The 18,339-nt window shown below is 44.7% G+C and overlaps 3 protein-coding genes across 3 annotated transcripts in view; 2 read left to right on the forward strand and 1 right to left on the reverse strand.

The window, feature by feature from the left end:
* Positions 1-1,282, reverse strand: part of RAB39A (RAB39A, member RAS oncogene family) — a 30,147-nt gene extending 28,865 nt beyond the window's left edge. Inside the window, exon 1 of the mRNA XM_032472291.1 lies at positions 896-1,282. Within this exon, the coding sequence (XP_032328182.1) occupies positions 896-1,122 (227 nt within the window). The 5' untranslated portion in view covers positions 1,123-1,282. The remainder of the gene's footprint in view (positions 1-895) is intronic.
* A 12,330-nt stretch (positions 1,283-13,612) lies between these two features.
* Positions 13,613-14,136, forward strand: LOC102509733 (60S ribosomal protein L32-like). Its single transcript, XM_032472292.1, has one exon. The coding sequence runs from the start codon at positions 13,676-13,678 to the stop codon at positions 14,081-14,083; it is 408 nt and encodes a 135-aa protein (XP_032328183.1). The 5' UTR covers positions 13,613-13,675; the 3' UTR covers positions 14,084-14,136.
* A 642-nt stretch (positions 14,137-14,778) lies between these two features.
* Positions 14,779-16,480, forward strand: LOC102515198 (EH domain-containing protein 1). The gene is given in 2 exon segments (XM_032472290.1): positions 14,779-15,255; positions 15,258-16,480. Coding segments are annotated over 2 exon segments (1,605 nt in total). The 5' UTR covers positions 14,779-14,796; the 3' UTR covers positions 16,404-16,480.
* Positions 16,481-18,339: the final 1,859 nt, after the last annotated feature.

Raw genomic sequence — 18,339 nt, forward strand, 5'->3', positions numbered from 1 at the left:
GAAATGTATTTTCTGATCTATTAGCACCCTGAGATCTATTAGCACCACGTTGATAACCAATTATAAATAAAATAAAGGAAAAGTTCCTAACAAATCTCAGTATGTATATCTCTTTTCTCCACCAAAGCCCCAATGATGACAAAGTTCTAAAGACAACTCAACCCTTAAAAAACAAAACAAAAAACTCCTCAGCTGTGCCTCTGCCCCTGATGTTACATCCGGTTGCTGTACAATGTACGTTCCCACGGGTCCTGGCCCAGTATTTCTGATGACCACATTCGGTGCTGTGAGGTGTTCAAACCATTACCGCATTCATCTCCCTGTGAACGATGCCCAATGAGCTCATGCAGTAATCTGGGCTGGAGCACTGCTTGCTGTGAAGCTAAAGGGATCAATCGTGACTCTGGGGGCCCTTGGCTGCTGTTCTCCGGAGCCGCAGAGATGGAAAGCCGCTGGGTCAGGGGAAGGAAAGGGGAACTTGGGGGAGGGTGGCCGGGTCAGGGTGTGCGCAGCTAGGGACCCTGAGTTTGGGGAGAAAGCAGCAGGAGAGCCTTAGAGTTGGGGATAAAAACACCAGCAGGGGCGGAGAGAGTGAGGCTGGTGAGGGGGCTCTGGGTTCAGGCGGGAAAGGTAACACGCTAAAGGAGCGCAGGAAATGGGCGCCAAAGAAAGAAGTGAGAAATTGCGGAGGAGGAAGTCGTCCCTGGAAGAGGAGGGGCAAAGGGGAAGCGAGAATGGAGTGTTTGCACTTTCGAGAGAGGGGAGGGCCGGAGCCTCTCCCGACCGGGGTCGGAGCGGCCGACGCTGGGGGAAGGGGGTGCCCAGGCGGACGGAGGGGCCAGCGCGGTCCCTGGGGTCCCCGGGGTCCCCGGGGTCCCGGCGCCGGCGGCCCTACCTGAACCGCTCCTGTCCCGCTGTATCCCAGAGCTGCAGCTTGATCCTCTTGCCCGGCTCGATCTCCAGCAGGCGGGAGAAGAAGTCCACGCCGACGGTGGGGTCGCAGGCGGGGGAGCGCAGCCCAGGAAAGCGGCCCTGAGTGAAGCGGTGCAGGAGGCACGACTTGCCCACGGTGGAGTCCCCGATCACGATGAGGCGGAACTGGTAGATCCAGATGGTCTCCATCGCTCACGTGCCCGCGGGTTCCAGGGCCGCCCCACCCGCCCACCCGCCGCGGGCCAAGTTCGGCGGCGGGAACTGTCCCTTCAGCACCGCCCGGGCACCCGCCCGCCACCTTCCAGCATATTCCTGCGGCTGCGGCCGCCGCCTGGTCCCCGCCCTCTCTGGAAGAAGAGGCGGGCCCGGCAGTGACGGAGGCGGGGCCTCGGGCCAGGGGGCGGGGCCGGGCCGTGGCGCGGGGTGGGGGAGACAGTCTAGCAACGTGCGGACTCCCGCCCTCGACCTCTGTAAATCACTTTCCTGCAAAGCTCACTGGGCGCCGAGGGGGAAGTGGGTGTGGCGAAAGGACGTGACAGCAGCAACAGCCAATGAAAATGAAGCAAGGTCTCAACTCAGGGAGGGTCAGCCAATGAAAAGTGAGAATCATTTTCTTGCAGGCGTCAGGGTGGACTTGTCAGATTCCGGCTCTGATTTTGGAAATGGGGGTGGCGTCCCCTGGGTCACCACTGTAGTTTCCTCTTTTATCGATTTGACCAGCTCTGTGACCACAGTTACCTTGCAAATTTCTGAGCTTTGCATTTGCGGCTTTCTGCTCTCTAGCTTTGTGGATTGCCACCTCCGAGGCGTTCTAAGGTGGAGTTGAGAGCAGAAAAGAAAGAAATTTTCAGAGCAAGTTCTGGGTGCCCCTAGGAAGCGCTTTGGCCATTGCTCCTGCCACCACCATCCCTTTCTCACTGCAGAAGAGGGAGAAAAATACCAAGAATCAACTCCATACTCTTTAGGGCCCTTCAGCTAAGGAAAGGAGAAGAGAAAAAAATTGAATATTCATATATTCATTAAAAAAAAAAAACCCTCCCATTCTTCTCGGTCTCTGCTCTGTATGTCGGAAAAATCCTTAAGTGGTTCCTTCTTAGCTTGTGTCTGGTCGAGGACCTAAATAAACAATGCACACCTGAATTCTGGTGAGATCGTTCTACTTTCCCATGCCTTCCTTCAAACTGGTTAATAAGTGAATTCAAGATTTATCTTTTAAAACTTAAACAGTTTTAAAGTGTGTTTTTAACTTATGGTTACCAAAGGGGGGGGGGCCAATAAATTTGGAATTTGTGATTAACAGATACACACACTACTATATATAAAACAGGTAAACAAGGATCTACTGTATAGAAAGGGGAACTATATTCAATATCTTACAATAATCTATGAAGGAAAAAAACCTGAAAAAGAATCGATATGCATGTATAACAGAATCACTTTGCTGTACATCTGAAACATTGTAAATCAACTATGCTTCAATTAAAAAAATAAAAATTAAAAAAGTGTGTTTTTTGCCAAAATAGAATTTTAACAATTCCACTTTTTTTCATGCCCACATCCAAACTTAAAACTTTTTGTTATTCATCCTTACTTCCTTTCTTGTTTTGGAGGAAGAAGTATTGTTTTCAAGGATGTGCTTAATACCCTGCCACCCATCTTTTTAAAACATTTCTTTCCAACAGTTGATCTTTATTTTGTACCATTTATACCTCAAATCTCCCCCTTTCCAATTGTTTATACTGTTCAGCCAATAGACATACTCAGGTATCCATGATCCTGAAACCAAGCAGAAGATCTTTCCATGATGCCCTCTCCTTTCGATTTTTGCTTTCTCCATTATTCTCCTTCTCAAACATTAAAAAAAGAACGACGTATTCTCATTTTTCACCCACAGTTTGCCTTCATCCCTCTCCATGTCTAATACGCCCCTGAAAACTTCTTTTGATAAGGTTGCCAGGGGCCTTCTAACTGCCAGATCTACTCCTCCCCACCCCATCATTCATCTTTATTTATTCTTCTTGACCTCACAATAGCTTTTGTTGATTATACTCTGTTGCTAAACTGATTGGCTGACCCAACTCTTAACCACAGTCTTTCTGCTAGTCCTCCTCCAGTTAGGGATGGCCAAGTGACGGAGTTCTGATCAATGAGACGTAAGTGGTGCTTCTAGTAAAGCCTTTATTTTTCTGATGGGGGCTGGCACCACTAATGCCCATCACCCTGTCTCCTTTCCTTTTCCTTCTCACCTGGAAGGTGTAACAGCCATCTTGTGACCATAAAGGTGAAGGCTGGATGCTAAAAATGGTGGTAGAAGTGAGAGGAAGAGACCGGGTCCCAGATGGACCTGTTGATCAGTGGTACCAGCTCCAGACATCTTGTTGTTTGGGATAAATAAATCAGTATTTGTTTAAAACACTGGTGACTGGATTTTCTATAAGTAGAATCTAAATAATCTTATTTCTTGGCTTCTATGAATGCATTCTCTCCTAGTTTCCTGTTCTTTTTAACCTCCTTCACTGATTCCTTTCTGTGATCCATATCTTATATATTAAAATTCTTAAGAGATCCATTTTTCCTTTTTTCACCCTCTCCCCCTCTTTTCCTTCACTTTGAGCTGTTCCTTGTAACATCATCTACTCCGGTGACTTCAGTTACCCCCTTACCCAAATCATATGTCCACCCCTCCGCAAACCTCTGCTTTGTATTCAGACTCATGTTTCCAATTACCTCCCCTCTCAGATGTTAAATACACATTTCAGACTTGATACATCTGTGTTGGTTAGGATTCTTTGAGAAAAGCTTTAGTTAGGGTGATATAAAAAGGTTAGTGCACTTAACATAAGGATACAGAGGTATTTTTACAGAATCCACAGGCAGGAATGCAGCCGGTTTCAGAAAACTGCTGGAACCAGGAAAGGGAATGCTCTAAGGGACCCAGGCAGCATGTGTCTCTGTATCTGTCACATTCACTTTCTTCTAACATCTGCTTAATTTTCTTACCTCTCTGCAAACCAGCTTTCCCTGCTTAGCCCATATGGAAGATTATACTTGCTGCAGTTTCTAAGTTAGATCTAGACACTTAGGGTGGAAACCGATTTCCATTTTTTCTGTAGAGATAATCTAGTTGGCCCAGTTCAGAGGAGGTGTTCCTATCAAAGAGATATGGTCAAGGAAAGAGGAGCATGAGGCAGACCAATGCCTTTGGAGGTGGTATGTGGACTATTAGCAGCCCTGGAGAAAGGAGGGGTCAATGAATTTCCTTTATGTCAAAAATATATTCTCTGTAATGTCCAATGGTCAATTCAGTGGCTTTCTTGCCATGTTTTCGTTTCCTATGTTTTACAGTTTTGTCAGTGGTGTTAGTATCTGTTCTAGCTCCCTAGACAAGTGAAAGCTTGTGGTGCTGAATCTGGAGGCTAGGGGTTTGTGCTGTGTATTCGGGAGGGATGGAACTGGGCTAGAAGTGGCAGAATGTAAAGCTGATGATAACCTAATAGCATCCAGGGCAAAACTAAAATGGAAAGGAACTTAGACAGGTCAACTGAAGCCTCTTAAAAGAACTGGGTGGAAGGAGCAGATATAGCTATAAGCCAACAGAATGGAAACTGGGGGATCCAGCCCAGAGAAATGTTTGAATGAGAGATCAGCAGCACAGCTAGGCTAGACACCACCAGCCAGAGGAAAAGGCATGGGGCTTTTTACAAGGTCCCTGACCTCGGGAGAGATCTAATGAGGACACTAAGGAAGTTGAGACACTACATTCAAGTTGATTAAGATTGAATAAAATCTTTGTTCACCTTAGACTCCATCCCTCCTTGGCATATTCTGCCAATCATTAAATCTTGTTGCTTTTTACTTTAGCGATATCTTGTGGATTTATGACATTTTTGAACTTCCCACTATCACTATTTTTGTTCATTCTCTTATCACTTTATCATTTCTTGTTTTTAAATTAATTTTTTTGTGGGGGAGGGTAGATTCATTTATTTGTTTTAAGTGGAGGTATGGGGGATTGAACCCAGGACCTCATGAGTGATAAGCACACACTGCCACTGAGCTATACACCCCTCCCCACCCTGCTGCCCACCATTCTCTTATCATTTTAGACTATGCTGCTCTGTATTAGTTTCCTAGGGCTGCTGTAAAAAAAAAAGTGCCACAAAAGGAGTGACTTAAAATAATGCAAATTTATGAATGGACCTAGAGATTATCATGTTAAGTGAAGTAAGTCAGACAGAGAAAGGCAAATACGATATATCACTTGTATGTGGAATCTAAAATACGATACAAATTTTGTTTACAAACCAAAAACAGACTCACAGACATAGAAAACAAACTATGGGAGAAAGAGTGGGGAGAGATAAATTAGGAGTTTGGGATTAACAGATACACATTTCTATATACAAAATAGATAAACAGCACAGGGAACTCTATTAAATTTCTTGTAATAAGCTATAATGGAAAAGAATGAAAATATATGTATATGTGTATATATATATATGTATAACTGAATTGCTGTGCTGTACATCTGAAACTAACGTTGTAAATCGACTACCCTTCAATAAAAAATAAAATTTAAAAAAACCCCAGAAATTTATTGGCCCAGAGTTCTGGAGGCTAGAAGTCCAAAAAATCAAGGTATCAGCAGGGTTGGTTCCTTCTGAGGGCTGTGAGGAAGAACGTGTTCCACGCCTACTTCCTAGCTTGTGGTTCACTGGCAATCTTTGGCATTACGTGGACCGTAGACATATTATTCCAGTTGTCCACCTTTGTAAGGCATTTTTCCTGTGTCTCTTCATATTGTCTTCCAGCTGTACATGTCTGTGACCAGATTTCCCCCTTTTTATAAGGACACCAGTCATATTGAATTAAGGCTCACCTGAATGATTCCCCTCAATTAGATCATCTGCAAAGACTATTCTCAAATAAGGCACATTATAAAGTAATGGAAGTTAGGACTTCAAAACTTACCTTTTTGGAGGCATACAATTCGACTGATAGCTGACTCCTGTTTTGTTTCTACAGTGCTTCCAAAATTACTTTATTAAACACTTTTGATGACTCATTCACCCTTGGATGAACTCTAAATACCTAATCATGTCATGGATGACCAATCATAATGCGGCACCCATAATCCGGTCAGTAATTCTTCTACATGACATGCTATTCATGCTATACTGTTTTGTTTTTTTTTTCATGCTATTATCTCCTCTCTTTTTACCTTTTTCACCACATGAAAATCTGGTCAATGAATTTTTATTCACCTTCCAAGGCCCAGAACAAATATAACCTTCCCTTTGTAGTCTTTCTAAACCATCTACACCCCCACGGAGAATCAGTTTCTCCCTGGTCTGTGATCCTAAAGCAGTTATGCAAAGCGTACTCTGTACTTGGATGACATCTCTTATATCTTCTGTAAAATATCTCATTGAATTATGGCTATTGGTCTGACTATCTCTTGCTAGATTGTAAGACAGAGGGACTTACTCATTCTTTGTTAGTTCCCCAGCACACATACAACGAGCACATAGTGGTACTAGCAAATAGGGGTACTGTACAGATCCTCACTGAGTGGAAGTGAACTGTTAACCACAGTTTTCATGAACCGGAACTTCTATACATGTGCAGTGTGCACATGTGATGAGTTTCGCGATGAACTAAAACTGATTAATTTTATGACTACTAAAATTTGCCTTTGACTAATCCATGAATAACCTTAATTTCAAGTACACTTGAATTATGCAAGCTGCACACAAATAATTTAATATTTTGATAAAAAACATCATGTTGTGTTTGTGTTTGTAGAAGTTTAAGCTTAGAAGATAAGGCAGGGAGGTAGAGCACACGTAATTTAAGAAAGGTACTTAAGCTGCTACTTAGGGCATGCTGCTTTAATATATTTTTTAAAAGAAAGAGAAAATATGGGAAGGGATGGAGAGGATCTAGCTTCTATTTGCTGTTTATCAACCAGAAGTCAAGGGGCCTATGCTCTGGTCCAAGCATTGCCGCCTAGTTTGGGGGACTTTTTATAAACCACTTACTCTCTCTGGGTCTTTGTTTCCTCAACTGGCCCCTAAAGGTGTTGAGCAACATCAGTGTTCTTGAAACTAGGAGTTGTGAAATCAGTTTGGTGGGGAAACTATCAAAATTCAAAACAAAACAAAACACCCGAGTACATCATACATAATAAGGATGTTTGTTTCATGCAAATTTCCTTTCAGTGACATGTGTGTATGCATGAGAGTGTCTATGTTCGTGTGTGTGCGTGTGTGTGTGTTCATACTTGTGTCTGCTGGGTCAAGATGTAAAATTTATTTCATTCGGTTCAAAGTGAAAAAGTTCAAAAAAGCTAGATAATCTTTAATGCATCTTCTGGCTTTGAGATTCTCCTAAAATGCTCAGAAATTCTCCATGTGATCTTTGTGTTCGCTACGTTAAACCTATATAGGGAAACTATGATTTACAAGTAAGAAAACAAAGGCAAAAAAATTTCCTCCTCTTTCAGTCTTCATCACCTAAGTCAATGGAAGCATCATTCTTTTCGTTGCTCAGGTCAAAAATCTCAGCCTGATTCCACTCTTTCTTATTTCCCCGTAAGTATTCTACCGGCAAATTCTGTAAGGCTGTACATTCAAAATCTACCCAGATTCTAACCATTTCTCACTACCTCCACCTCTGCCAACTAGGATTCAAGCTACCATCATCTCTAGTCTGGATTATTGTAATAGTCTTTACCTAGGCCTTGCCCTGCTATTACTATTGCTACTTTCAACCTAGCGCCTGGAATGATCTTGTAAAAATTTGTCTCATCATGTCACTTCTTTGCTCAAGCACCTCTAATGGCTTTTTATCTCACAGCAAAAGTCAAAGTCATTGGTATTTCCTTACCTCTTGGCTCTCATCTTCTACCTTCCTTTTATGCTTCTACAACAAACATCCTGGCTTCCTTGGTATTTCTTAAACATGCAAAGCAGGCTGCCACCTCAGGGCCTTTGCACTTGCTATGCTGTCTTGAACAGCTCTTCCTCTTTGTCTTTGCATGGCTTGCTTCCTCACCTCATTCAATTTTCACTAAACTATCTCCATGAAATTTTCCTTCCCTCTATATGTGAAACTACCCGACTCCTTTGCTCTGTTTTATTTTTCTCCATAGCACTTACGACTGTGTAACATAATATGGAATTATTTATTTTGTTTATTGTCTCCCTCCCTAAAAAGAATGTAAACATGAGTGTGGGAATTTTGTTTTGTTTTTATCTTTTTTTTCTTTTCAGTGTTTTTTTGGAGGATGGGGGTGGGGGTAGATAATTAGGTTTATTTATTTAATGGAGGTGCTGGGGATTGAACCCAGGACCTTGTGCATGCTAGGCATGTGCTCCGACACTGAGCTACATCCTCCCCTCCTTGGTTGGTTTTATTCATAGCAATATCCCAGTGCCTGGCACAGTATAACAGACAGTCAATAAATAATTGTTAATAAATTTAAGGTTTCCATGAAGTTCCCTCTAAAAGACAAAATCGGGATAACTGATAATGGATCTTTAAATAGAAAATGATATTTGATTTCAGACATGAAGATTGGAAACTTTGGATGGGAATTAAAGAAAAAAATTCTAGTTATGAAGAGTAGACACAGGGAGATATCAGTTACAATTTTGTATTTATGAATTGAGTGCTTCATAATCTTTTCCTACCAAGGATTAATTTGATAAACAATTAAATTTGATGTCAAACTGGATATTGTCCCAGTGATTTCACTAGGAAGTCATGAGACAGACTATTGAACGGTCCATATGAGGTGATTAAGGTCTTCAGTACCCTCTGTATCCTGATCCTCACAATCAGGGACAGATTGAACTGGAACCAAAGTTCTGATTTGAACTGGTTAACTAGCCTCATTTAACTATCTAATGAGACTGTTTGAGTTAATAGTTTTTCCAGAATATGAATAATGTGGACAGAAATAATTGCATACAATTAGAAGTCAGCTTGGAATATTTGTTCATGCCATTTTCAATACTTAAAAAAATTATCATTTGATCACTTATATGTGGAATCTAAAAAAAAGGACACAAATGAACTACTTATTTATAGCTTAGATGATTGATTTCTTGAATATGTGTAAGCACATTTGACTGTCCTTTATGATTGGATTACTGCATTATGTTGATTCTTATTTTGTGGTTGGCTTTATTCCTTTGATAACTATGTAAGTTTGAAAAGCTAAAGCTCTAAATGTTCTTAGAAACAATGAACAATACATATTTATAAATTTAAAAATATGTGCAGTATATTGTATATATGTATTTACATGCAATATATTGTATATGCGCAGTCAAATTGTAACAATTCTACCTAATAAAACTAAAAAATGAAAAAAAATATCATTTGTGTCTTCACGGTTCTTTTCTGAATAAGACAGTCCATTCAAAGTGAATCAGAAGTCAATTCACACTTTAAAATATAGTAATAATGTCTTAACTTGTGTAGGCACTATTTTAATTTTTATTTTGTTATATTTGCAGTGAGGGGCATCTGAGTGGTAGAATTTCCTCTATATACGGCTCTGTCCTTAAAAGATAAGACTACAGTCATTGCATTAGTGAAGACTTTTGTCATCTCTCAGTTGACCAAATTCCTCTCCCCACTTCCAATACAATGAGCTTATATAAACATCTAGGAGTTTAAGTGAACTGAATTAACATGGAGAGGGAGAAAAAATAATCCTGAATTGACGAGAGTTTAAACCTGCAATGGCTAGGGGAAAAAAATCCTAAGTAACTAAATTAGGTTATTAGGTGGAATGAAGTCTCAAGATAAAGACTAAGCTGAGTTGTAGAAAGATAAAGTTACGGTTCGTTTGCACACCTGAGGCAGGAGATTGAAGACATCTTGCTTGTTAAAAGAGGAAGGATTGATCCAAATAATGACTGACATGTAGTAGTGATTTAAACACGTGTACACCCTAATGCACGTTCATTTGTGACTTTTGTGAGTGGTGAATACGTGAGAGGTGAATGAGGAATCAACAACGATTTGCTTTTTTTCATGTCAGCTATCTGGAAGGCTCATGTTGAACCTCTTACGTCAGCTGGCTGTGGTCTTGTAACAGTGCCTATTTGCCTCCAGTGCTTCAGAAGTCATTCAGGTTGACTAAATTCTGGTCAATTCTGCCTTATATGTATTTTTCAAATCTTTCTCCTCTTTGCCATCCCCAATGTTGTTGCCCTGATTTTGATCCTTACCTCTTGCTAAAGTTGCCACAAACTCAATTCCTCTGATCTTGCCCACCTCTAAAATGTTCATCATATCACTTGAAGAATTTTTCTAACATATACAATAATCAAATCATATTATGCCTAGCTCGAACTATTTCAAATTCCCTCTGTATGTATACACACACACACAACCACACACACACACACACACAAATGCTTAAAGAGCAAAATTTAAATTTATTAGGATAATATAAAATAGACGTTTTGATCACTGTTGGATTTTCCTTCACTTCCTACTTCTTTATATTTGCTCTTACATTATGATACTATATGTGGCCCTTCAAATGCCGTGGTCTATCTTAGCACCATACACTTGGCATGGATGAGGATTAGATTAGGCTGTGAGTGACAGAAGAAAGAAAAATAACAAAACAACAGTGGCTTAGCTATGATGGAAATTTATTTCTCTTTCATGTCAAAGAAGTATATAGTTGGGTTGCCCAGGACCAGCAGGGCAGCTTTGCAAAGGTGAGGACCCAGGCTCTGTCGATACTGCTGCACTGCCATACTCTCTGTTTTGCCTTTCACCTCCAAAATGGCTGCTTAAGCACTAGCCATCATATCCAAATTCTAGCCAGAAAAGGGAGGGGTGCAGTGTGCATCCTCTGAGTGAATCTTAGTGAATCCCCGGACTTTAGTGAAAGTTATTAATAAAGAGAATCTCTCTTTCATTTGGACTTGGAGTTTTGAGGTTAGTGCGTGCAGCCTCCTTGCCATTGTGGGGGCAGAGCCTGCCTGGGAGCAGAATCAACCTGGAGGAAGCAGAGGCTCTTAAATTCAGAAAATACACAGTTCTGTTATCATTGTCTGGTCCCCAGCATCAAGCTATAGCTAATGCAAGACTTGTCCTTGGATTTTTAATTACATGGCTGGTTATACATCTAGGCTATGGTACCTAAGGTGGATAAGGGAGAAAGCGAAGACAAGAAAATCTTGATAGATTGAAAGTGGTGGCAGTGGTGGCAGTGGCTAGGTATTCTTAATGAGACGCAGAGTGTGGCAGTGTGCCACTTGCGTGAAGGAGCTGGGTGGGCAGCAAAGAGGCTGAGATGTTAGATTTGTGAATTTGGAGGTGGTACTTTCTGGTTATGACATCCAGGGTGTGACTTTGGAAAGTGAGGGCCTCAGGTGCTGGTGTGGATGAAAAATGTCAATGGAGATGAGGAGGCCAAGGAACTGAGAGATCAGTGAGTTTGACTGTTTCATATAAATATCCCTCAGTGTGGACCGATGACATCATGTCTGAGCTTAAATCAGCAAGACCAGATGATGAGAGGCTGAGATCCAGCTCTCTTCCGGTTTGGTCTTTCCTGGGATAGATCTTAGCATAAACTAGAGGAATAGGCCTTTCAGTCAATCTTCCATAAATATTACTTGTCTCACTTTGGACAAGTACTACAAATTCAATATTATTCTCAATGCCAGGTACCTGGAGTGTAGTTAAAGTTAGAACTGTAAATATTGATAGTCACCTGGGCTGGAAATAGAATTGACAACCTCTTTTTTATTTTTTTTCTTCCTTTCTTCCTTCCTTCCTTCCTTCCTTCCTTCCTTTTTCTTTTTCTTCCTTCCTTCCTTCCTTCCTTCCTTCCTTCCTTCCTTCCTTCCTTCCTTTCCTTCCTTCCTTCCTTCCTTCCTTCCTTCCTTCCTTCCTTCCTTCCTTTCCTTCTTAAAATTTATTGAAGTGACAACCTCTTTTGAAGGCAAAAAAGTCTTAGTAGGGCATGGAGGTAATCCAGGGAAATACTCTTGGATAGAGCCCAGATTTTCCTCAAGAAATAGTTTGGAATTCACTTTAGCACACAGATGAAAGGGTTTTCAAAGCCCCAAGTTCAATATAATGGAGCATGATTTTAGGAACATAACCTGAAAAAAATTTTAAACCAGATGAAACTAAATGTCTGTCTAAACCATTCAAAGTGAAAATGCAATGAGTTAACTTGCATAAGTTTATAATTAATAAGCAAATTAAACACTGATATCTGTCTTTCAAGGGTAAAGTTTTATTTTTAGAGTAGTTAACTTTTTAGAAGCATTTCATGCTTGGAAATAGAGCGCACGGCAGTTTCAGCAGAAACGTCTAAAAGTGAGTCACATTTAAGGTGGAGGTTAGTTTTTTGTTTTGTTTTGTTTTATGGCTAGGGGCCTATAATCTCATTATCCAAGCGCAGTATATCATTAAGATACAAAATTAAAAAAGAGAGGGACCAGAACATAGTTTCTCTACTTTACTGGATATTGCTATCTGATTTATCGAAAGACCAGTTCTACCAATGAACAGGTAATTCAACAAACGAGGAGATATAAATGGCTCTTAAGCACTGAAAGAATGCCCAGCCTTACTAGTAATCAAAGAGATGCAAATGAAGTCAATGATGTGGCAATTTTCACCCATCACACTGACGATTTTGCTAAGGGTGACTCATGTGATGATCGATCACTCTAGTTTTTCCTTACTTCACTTTCCCATCACTGGAAATTAAATGACCCAAAGGTCAGGGTATAAATCATCACAAAGAATTTCAAGATCTTTAAGGAAAGTAATTTTGTTGGAATTTCTGAGCTGTGAAAATAGAAGTACATTTCCCTCTGATCCCAAATCTAAAACATTTGAAAATTCTACTTTACAAAGATGCTCAGTTCTCTTCCAAGTCTAAGCTTTTGCAGATGCCGGTCATTTCTGATTGGAAGTCTACCAAAGAGCGTTCAGGACCTATTCACCTCATCAGAGCTACATGCCTGGGCTCTGATTATTCTGTAAGAAGTGATTTGGCTTTTACTAGCATTTTCTATCGAGCAACATTTCATTAGGAATAAGTAACCTGAATGTAGCCTGAATTCTTCAATAATACATTCATGGAATTACTGTAAAAGAGTACTCATTTAGTTTTATTAAAAACAGAGAGATTCAGTGTATTATTAAAAAGTCACTATTATGATCCTCTCTAAAGTAAAATATATTGAACTGCTTTTCCCTAAAATTCTACAGTTCTCCAAATGAAGAAAAAAAAAGTTTCTTTTTCTAAACCACATTCTTCAGGTCCCTTCAAATGATGGTGTCTGGCCAGTAGTTCTTTGAAGTCTTCTGTGGTCCTCCTTTCAGCCTCGACCTCCAAGGCGTCCAGGGAGTCAACAGGGAACACTGTTGCTACACCCATCCTTGACCACATCACACCACACCTTTCCTCCTCTTCACGATGCCATCACTGTTAGCATTTCCCTCTTCTCTTCAAATAAACCTCCCACCACCCACACACGTACAACTTTTAGAGCCAGAAGACACCTTAAAATTTTTCCCATCTCCATTCCCATGAGGGAGTGAAAGCCCCTCATTTTAATTTTTATTTTTGCCAAAGTATAACACGACATAATGGAAGTTTCAAATGAATTCCTTGTATAACAGGAATTCCTCTCTCTTCCTCGGCGCTACCTACGGAGGTAGCAGCCATCTCCTAGTCGGCATCATGGCCGCCCTCAGACCCCTCGTGAAGCCCGAGATCGTCAAAAAGAGGACCAAGAAGTTCATCCGGCACCAGTCTGACCGATGTGTCAAAATTAAGCGGAACTGGCGGAAACCCAGAGGCAATGACAACAGGGTGCGCAGGAGGTTCAAGGGCCAGATCCTGATGCCCCGCATCGGCTACGGGAGCAACAAGAAAACAAAGCACATTCTGCCCAGCGGCTTCCGCAAGTTCCTGGTCCACAGCGTCAAGGAGCTCGAAGTGCTGCTGACGTGCAACAAATCTTACTGTGCTGAGATTGCTCACAACGTCTCCTCCAAGAACAGCAAAGCCATCGTGGAGAGAGCAGCCCAGCTGGCCATCAGAGTCACCAACCCCAGCGCCCGGCTGTGCAGCGAAGAGAACGAGTAGCCGGCCCGTGCACGTTGTATTTGTGTTAATAAAACCATGAAACTCGGCAAAAACAAACAAACAAACAAAAAACAACAACAACAAAAAACCCCTCCAGTCTCTGGGGGCCCTGAGGACATGTGCAGACCCAGACTGGGATTCCCTTTTGTGTCTAGGTGGAGTCGCTCCATCCGGACTGCAGCTTCCCTCCCCACCCAGTCCTGCCTCCTCCTAGGCTCCCAGATGGAGTTGGATCTCGTGCCTTCCTTCTTCCCTTCCCCATGGCCCCCTGTCTGCAAGTCCTGCTCCTTGCTCTCATGTCCCCCTGGCTCCACAGCCACAGAAGCAAGGCCCAGCTGCCTTTTTGAGGGGACTCCAAGGGATGGGTGAATGTGGGAGACTGTCTTCTGGAAAAATACATAAGCTGGTTTTTGTTCTGTAAAAAAAAAAAAAAAAACAAAAAACAACCATTTCCCGCGGCCCCCAGTGGCGGCGGCGCGCGCGCCCGAACGCGCGGTCTGGCCTTACAAAGAGCGCACGGCGAGGCGCGCGCTCCACTGCGCAAAGGGCGCTCCCGGGCCGAGCCGTGCGCCTGCGCAGTGAGGGCCGCTCCCCGCCCCGTGCCCCGCCGCCCCTCAGCCAGCCGGCCGGCCGGGCCCCGCCTCGGCTCCGCGCCCTCGCCCGGCTCTCAGCCGCCGCTCCGACCCGCAGCAGCCAGCCCAGTCTCCGGCAGCATGTTCAGCTAGGTTAGCAAGGATGCCCGCCGCAAGAAGGAGCCCAAGCTCTTCCAGACGGTGGCTGAGGGGCTGCGGCAGCTGTACGCGCAGAAGCTGCTGCCCCTGGAGGAGCACTACCGCTTCCACGAGTTTCACTCGCCCGCGCTGGAGGACGCTGACTTCGACAACAAGCCCATGGTGCTCCTCGTGGGCCAGTACAGCACGGGCAAGACCACCTTCATCCGGCACCTGATCGAGCAGGACTTCCCAGGGATGCGCATCGGGCCCGAGCCCACCACCGACTCCTTCATCGCAGTCATGCATGGCCCCACCGAGGGCATGGTGCCGGGCAACGCGCTGGTCGTCGACCCACGGCGCCCCTTCCGCAAGCTCAATGCCTTCGGCAACGCTTTCCTCAACAGGTTCATGTGTGCCCAGCTGCCCAACCCGGTCTTGGACAGCATAAGCATCATTGACACACTCCCGGGATCCTGTCTGGAGAGAAACAGCGCAACAGCAGAGGTTATGACTTCGCGGCCGTCCTGGAGTGGTTCGCCGAGCGGGTTGACCGCATCATCCTGCTCTTTGATGCCCACAAGTTGGACATCTCTGACGAGTTCTCGGAAGTCATCAAGGCCCTCAAGAACCACGAGGACAAGATCCGCGTGGTGCTGAACAAGGCTGACCAGATCGAGACCCAGCAGCTGATGTGGGCCTATGGGGCCCTCATGTGGTCCCTGGGGAAGATCATCAACACGCCCGAGGTGGTCCGGGTGTACATCGGCTCCTTCTGGTCCCACCCACTCCTCATCCCCGACAACCGCAAGCTCTTTGAGGCTGAGGAGCAAGACCTCTTCAAAGACATCCAGTCTCTGCCCCGAAACGCCGCCCTCCGGAAGCTCAATGACCTGATCAAGCGGGCACGGCTGGCCAAGGTCCATGCCTACATCATCAGCTCCCTCAAGAAGGAGATGCCCAATGTCTTTGGTAAAGAGAGCAAAAAGAAAGAGCTGGTGAACAATCTGGGAGAGATCTACCAGAAGATTGAGCGGGAGCATCAGATCTCCCCCGGCGACTTCCCAAACCTCCTCAAGATGCAGGAGCTCTTGCAGACCCAGGACTTCAGCAAGTTCCAGGCCCTGAAGCCCAAGCTGCTGGACACAGTGGACGACATGCTGGCCAACGACATCACCCGGCTGATGGTGATGGTGCGCCAGGAGGAGTCCCTGATGCCTGCCCAGGTGGTGAAGGGCGGCGCCTTCGAGGGCACCATGAAAGGGCCCTTCGGGCATGGCTATGGCGAGGGGGCCGGCGAGGGCATTGATGACGTCGAGTGGGTGGTGGGCAAGGACAAGCCCACCTACGATGAGATCTTCTACACCCTGTCATCCGTCAACGGCAAGATCACGGGCGCCGACGCCAAGAAGGAGATGGTGAAGTCCAAGCTGCCCAACACGGTCCTGGGGAAGATCTGGAAGCTGGCCGACGTGGACCGGGACGGGCTGCTGGACGATGAGGAGTTCGCGCTGGCCAACCACCTCATCAAAGTCAAGCTGGAGGGCCACGAGCTGCCCGCTGACCTGCCCCCACACCTGATCCCTCCCTCCAAGCGGAGGCACGAGTGACCACCCCGCCATCCACGACCCCACCTCAGTGCCCAGCCAGGCGGAGAGGCTAGGGGAGGGGAGGGTTAGCGGTTCTCAAGTCCATAAAAACTGAGTGATGTTTCCTCAGCTCGCAAAAGAAAACCACCATCTTTCTCTTAAGGCTGCTCTTGGGGGAGGCAGGGGTGATCCTCATATGTGAATGATGGAATTTTGTGCATAAGAACTACGGATATTTTTAATATATAACGTTAGAGGCAGCGTTCTTTCTTGCCTCCTCTGGCTGGCAGCCCCACGCACGCACAGCCGCTGCCCTCCCCGCCTTCTCTGCGGCCCACGCAGCAGCCCCCTGACCGAGACCGGGGGGAAGCCACCCGGCACGCCCCTCCAGTCTCTGGGGGCCCTGAGGACACGTGCAGACCCAGACTGGGATTCCCTTTTGTGTCTAGGTGGAGTCGCTCCATCCGGACTGCAGCTTCCCTTTACATATTCCAAAGTAAGTGATCAGATCAAAATACAAAAATTTCAAGAGACACCCCCAAACTGGTTATTCAACTCATAAACCTCTGCCACATAGAAAGAACACAGAAGTCATGGGGTGAGAGCAGAGTTTTGGGGAGAGCAGGAAGTCTTCTCTGAGCTCCTTCTCCTCCCCCAGCCCCCCCAAGGATGCCTGACTCTCATCTCAAGTGAAAGAATCTGAGCAGGACTACTCACAGAGCTCAATATGTGCCCCAGGCAGCCTGGGGATGTGTTTAACTCCATCTGAGACACCTAAAGAGTGAGAGCCTTGGTATCCATTCCAAGAGAAGAGCGAAGGAGAGGTTGCTGATATGCTGGGACTAACCTGCATTTCTCTACTTCCCTGAGGCAAAGGATGAGTTTCCTATGGACTGGAAGAAGGAAATCATGCATATGAGAGGGCCAGAGAGAGGCTAAGTGTCTTAGATTTCATCCAAGAGGACTCCTTGGATGCACACCACTGGATGCCTGCGGACTGCAGAAGTAGCAGGCACCCAGCCAGAGTACGGATGCATACAGATGCAGGCACGGGACTTGCAAGTGAAAGTTTGCTAGTGATAGAGGATTTATGAAGGGCCCACCAAATCTACCAAAGTGCTCCGGAAGAAAAGAGCTGGTGTAAGACCTTTTATGGGACCGAAGAGCATGACCCTGCATCACCATGACAGTACCAGTTAGGCGTGAATTTTTCTGCTCCCTTTCCTCTTCCTTTTTCTCTTCCCTGAACTCAGACCCTAGAGTGGCCAAAAAACCGGGCCTGGCAAGATGAGGGAGGAGGAGGAGAAGCACTAGGTGGGGTAGAGGCAGAAGCTACCTTTCTTCTCTTCTCCGGTTGCAAGCTCCTCTCTGCCACAGGTCAGAACTGGGAGCTGGGGAGAAGCCACAACATTGAATCATGGGTGGGAGATTTTTATTATTGAATCCAGTGTGCGTTGTGTGACTTGAAGTGACTGAAGTGACTTTTTACTATCTAAGAATGGCCTGAAAAGTCCAAGTACTGGCCTGAATTTTTAATCTAGAGTTGGGGGTGGGGGAAAAATTAATGCCACAGAGTGGATTTAAAGGGACCCAGGGAAGCAAAAAAAGAACCTGGACCTCTCTCAGCTCTTGTATTCATTACACACATCACATTGTGCTGTAGCTTTTGCTGTTCATCCCACCGAAGCTGTGCCTATCAGAGGCGCTTCATTTCAGTTCACACAGGGGATCACTGAAGTAACATGCCACTGATCGGTATGGACTCTCAGTGTCCCACCTTCTGATCATAACAGATCCCACTCCTTTCAAATAAATCCAGGTCACATGATCCCCAGTTCCTATCCTTGAAAGTCTATTGCCTGCAGTCCTTTTGCGTACAGGTAGACAATGGAAATCACTCCAGCTATTTTAAGCAGAAAATGATTTAACACAGGAATTCAGAGCTGAAAATAATGTC

This window comes from Camelus ferus, chromosome 33, assembly GCF_009834535.1.
Source record: "Camelus ferus isolate YT-003-E chromosome 33, BCGSAC_Cfer_1.0, whole genome shotgun sequence".
NCBI classification, from domain to species: domain Eukaryota; kingdom Metazoa; phylum Chordata; class Mammalia; order Artiodactyla; family Camelidae; genus Camelus; species Camelus ferus.

Excerpts from the sequence above, each read along its gene's own strand:
- LOC102509733 (XM_032472292.1), top strand. The coding sequence starts at position 13,676 with ATGGCCGCCCTCAGACCCCTCGTGAAGCCCGAGATCGTCAAAAAGAGG.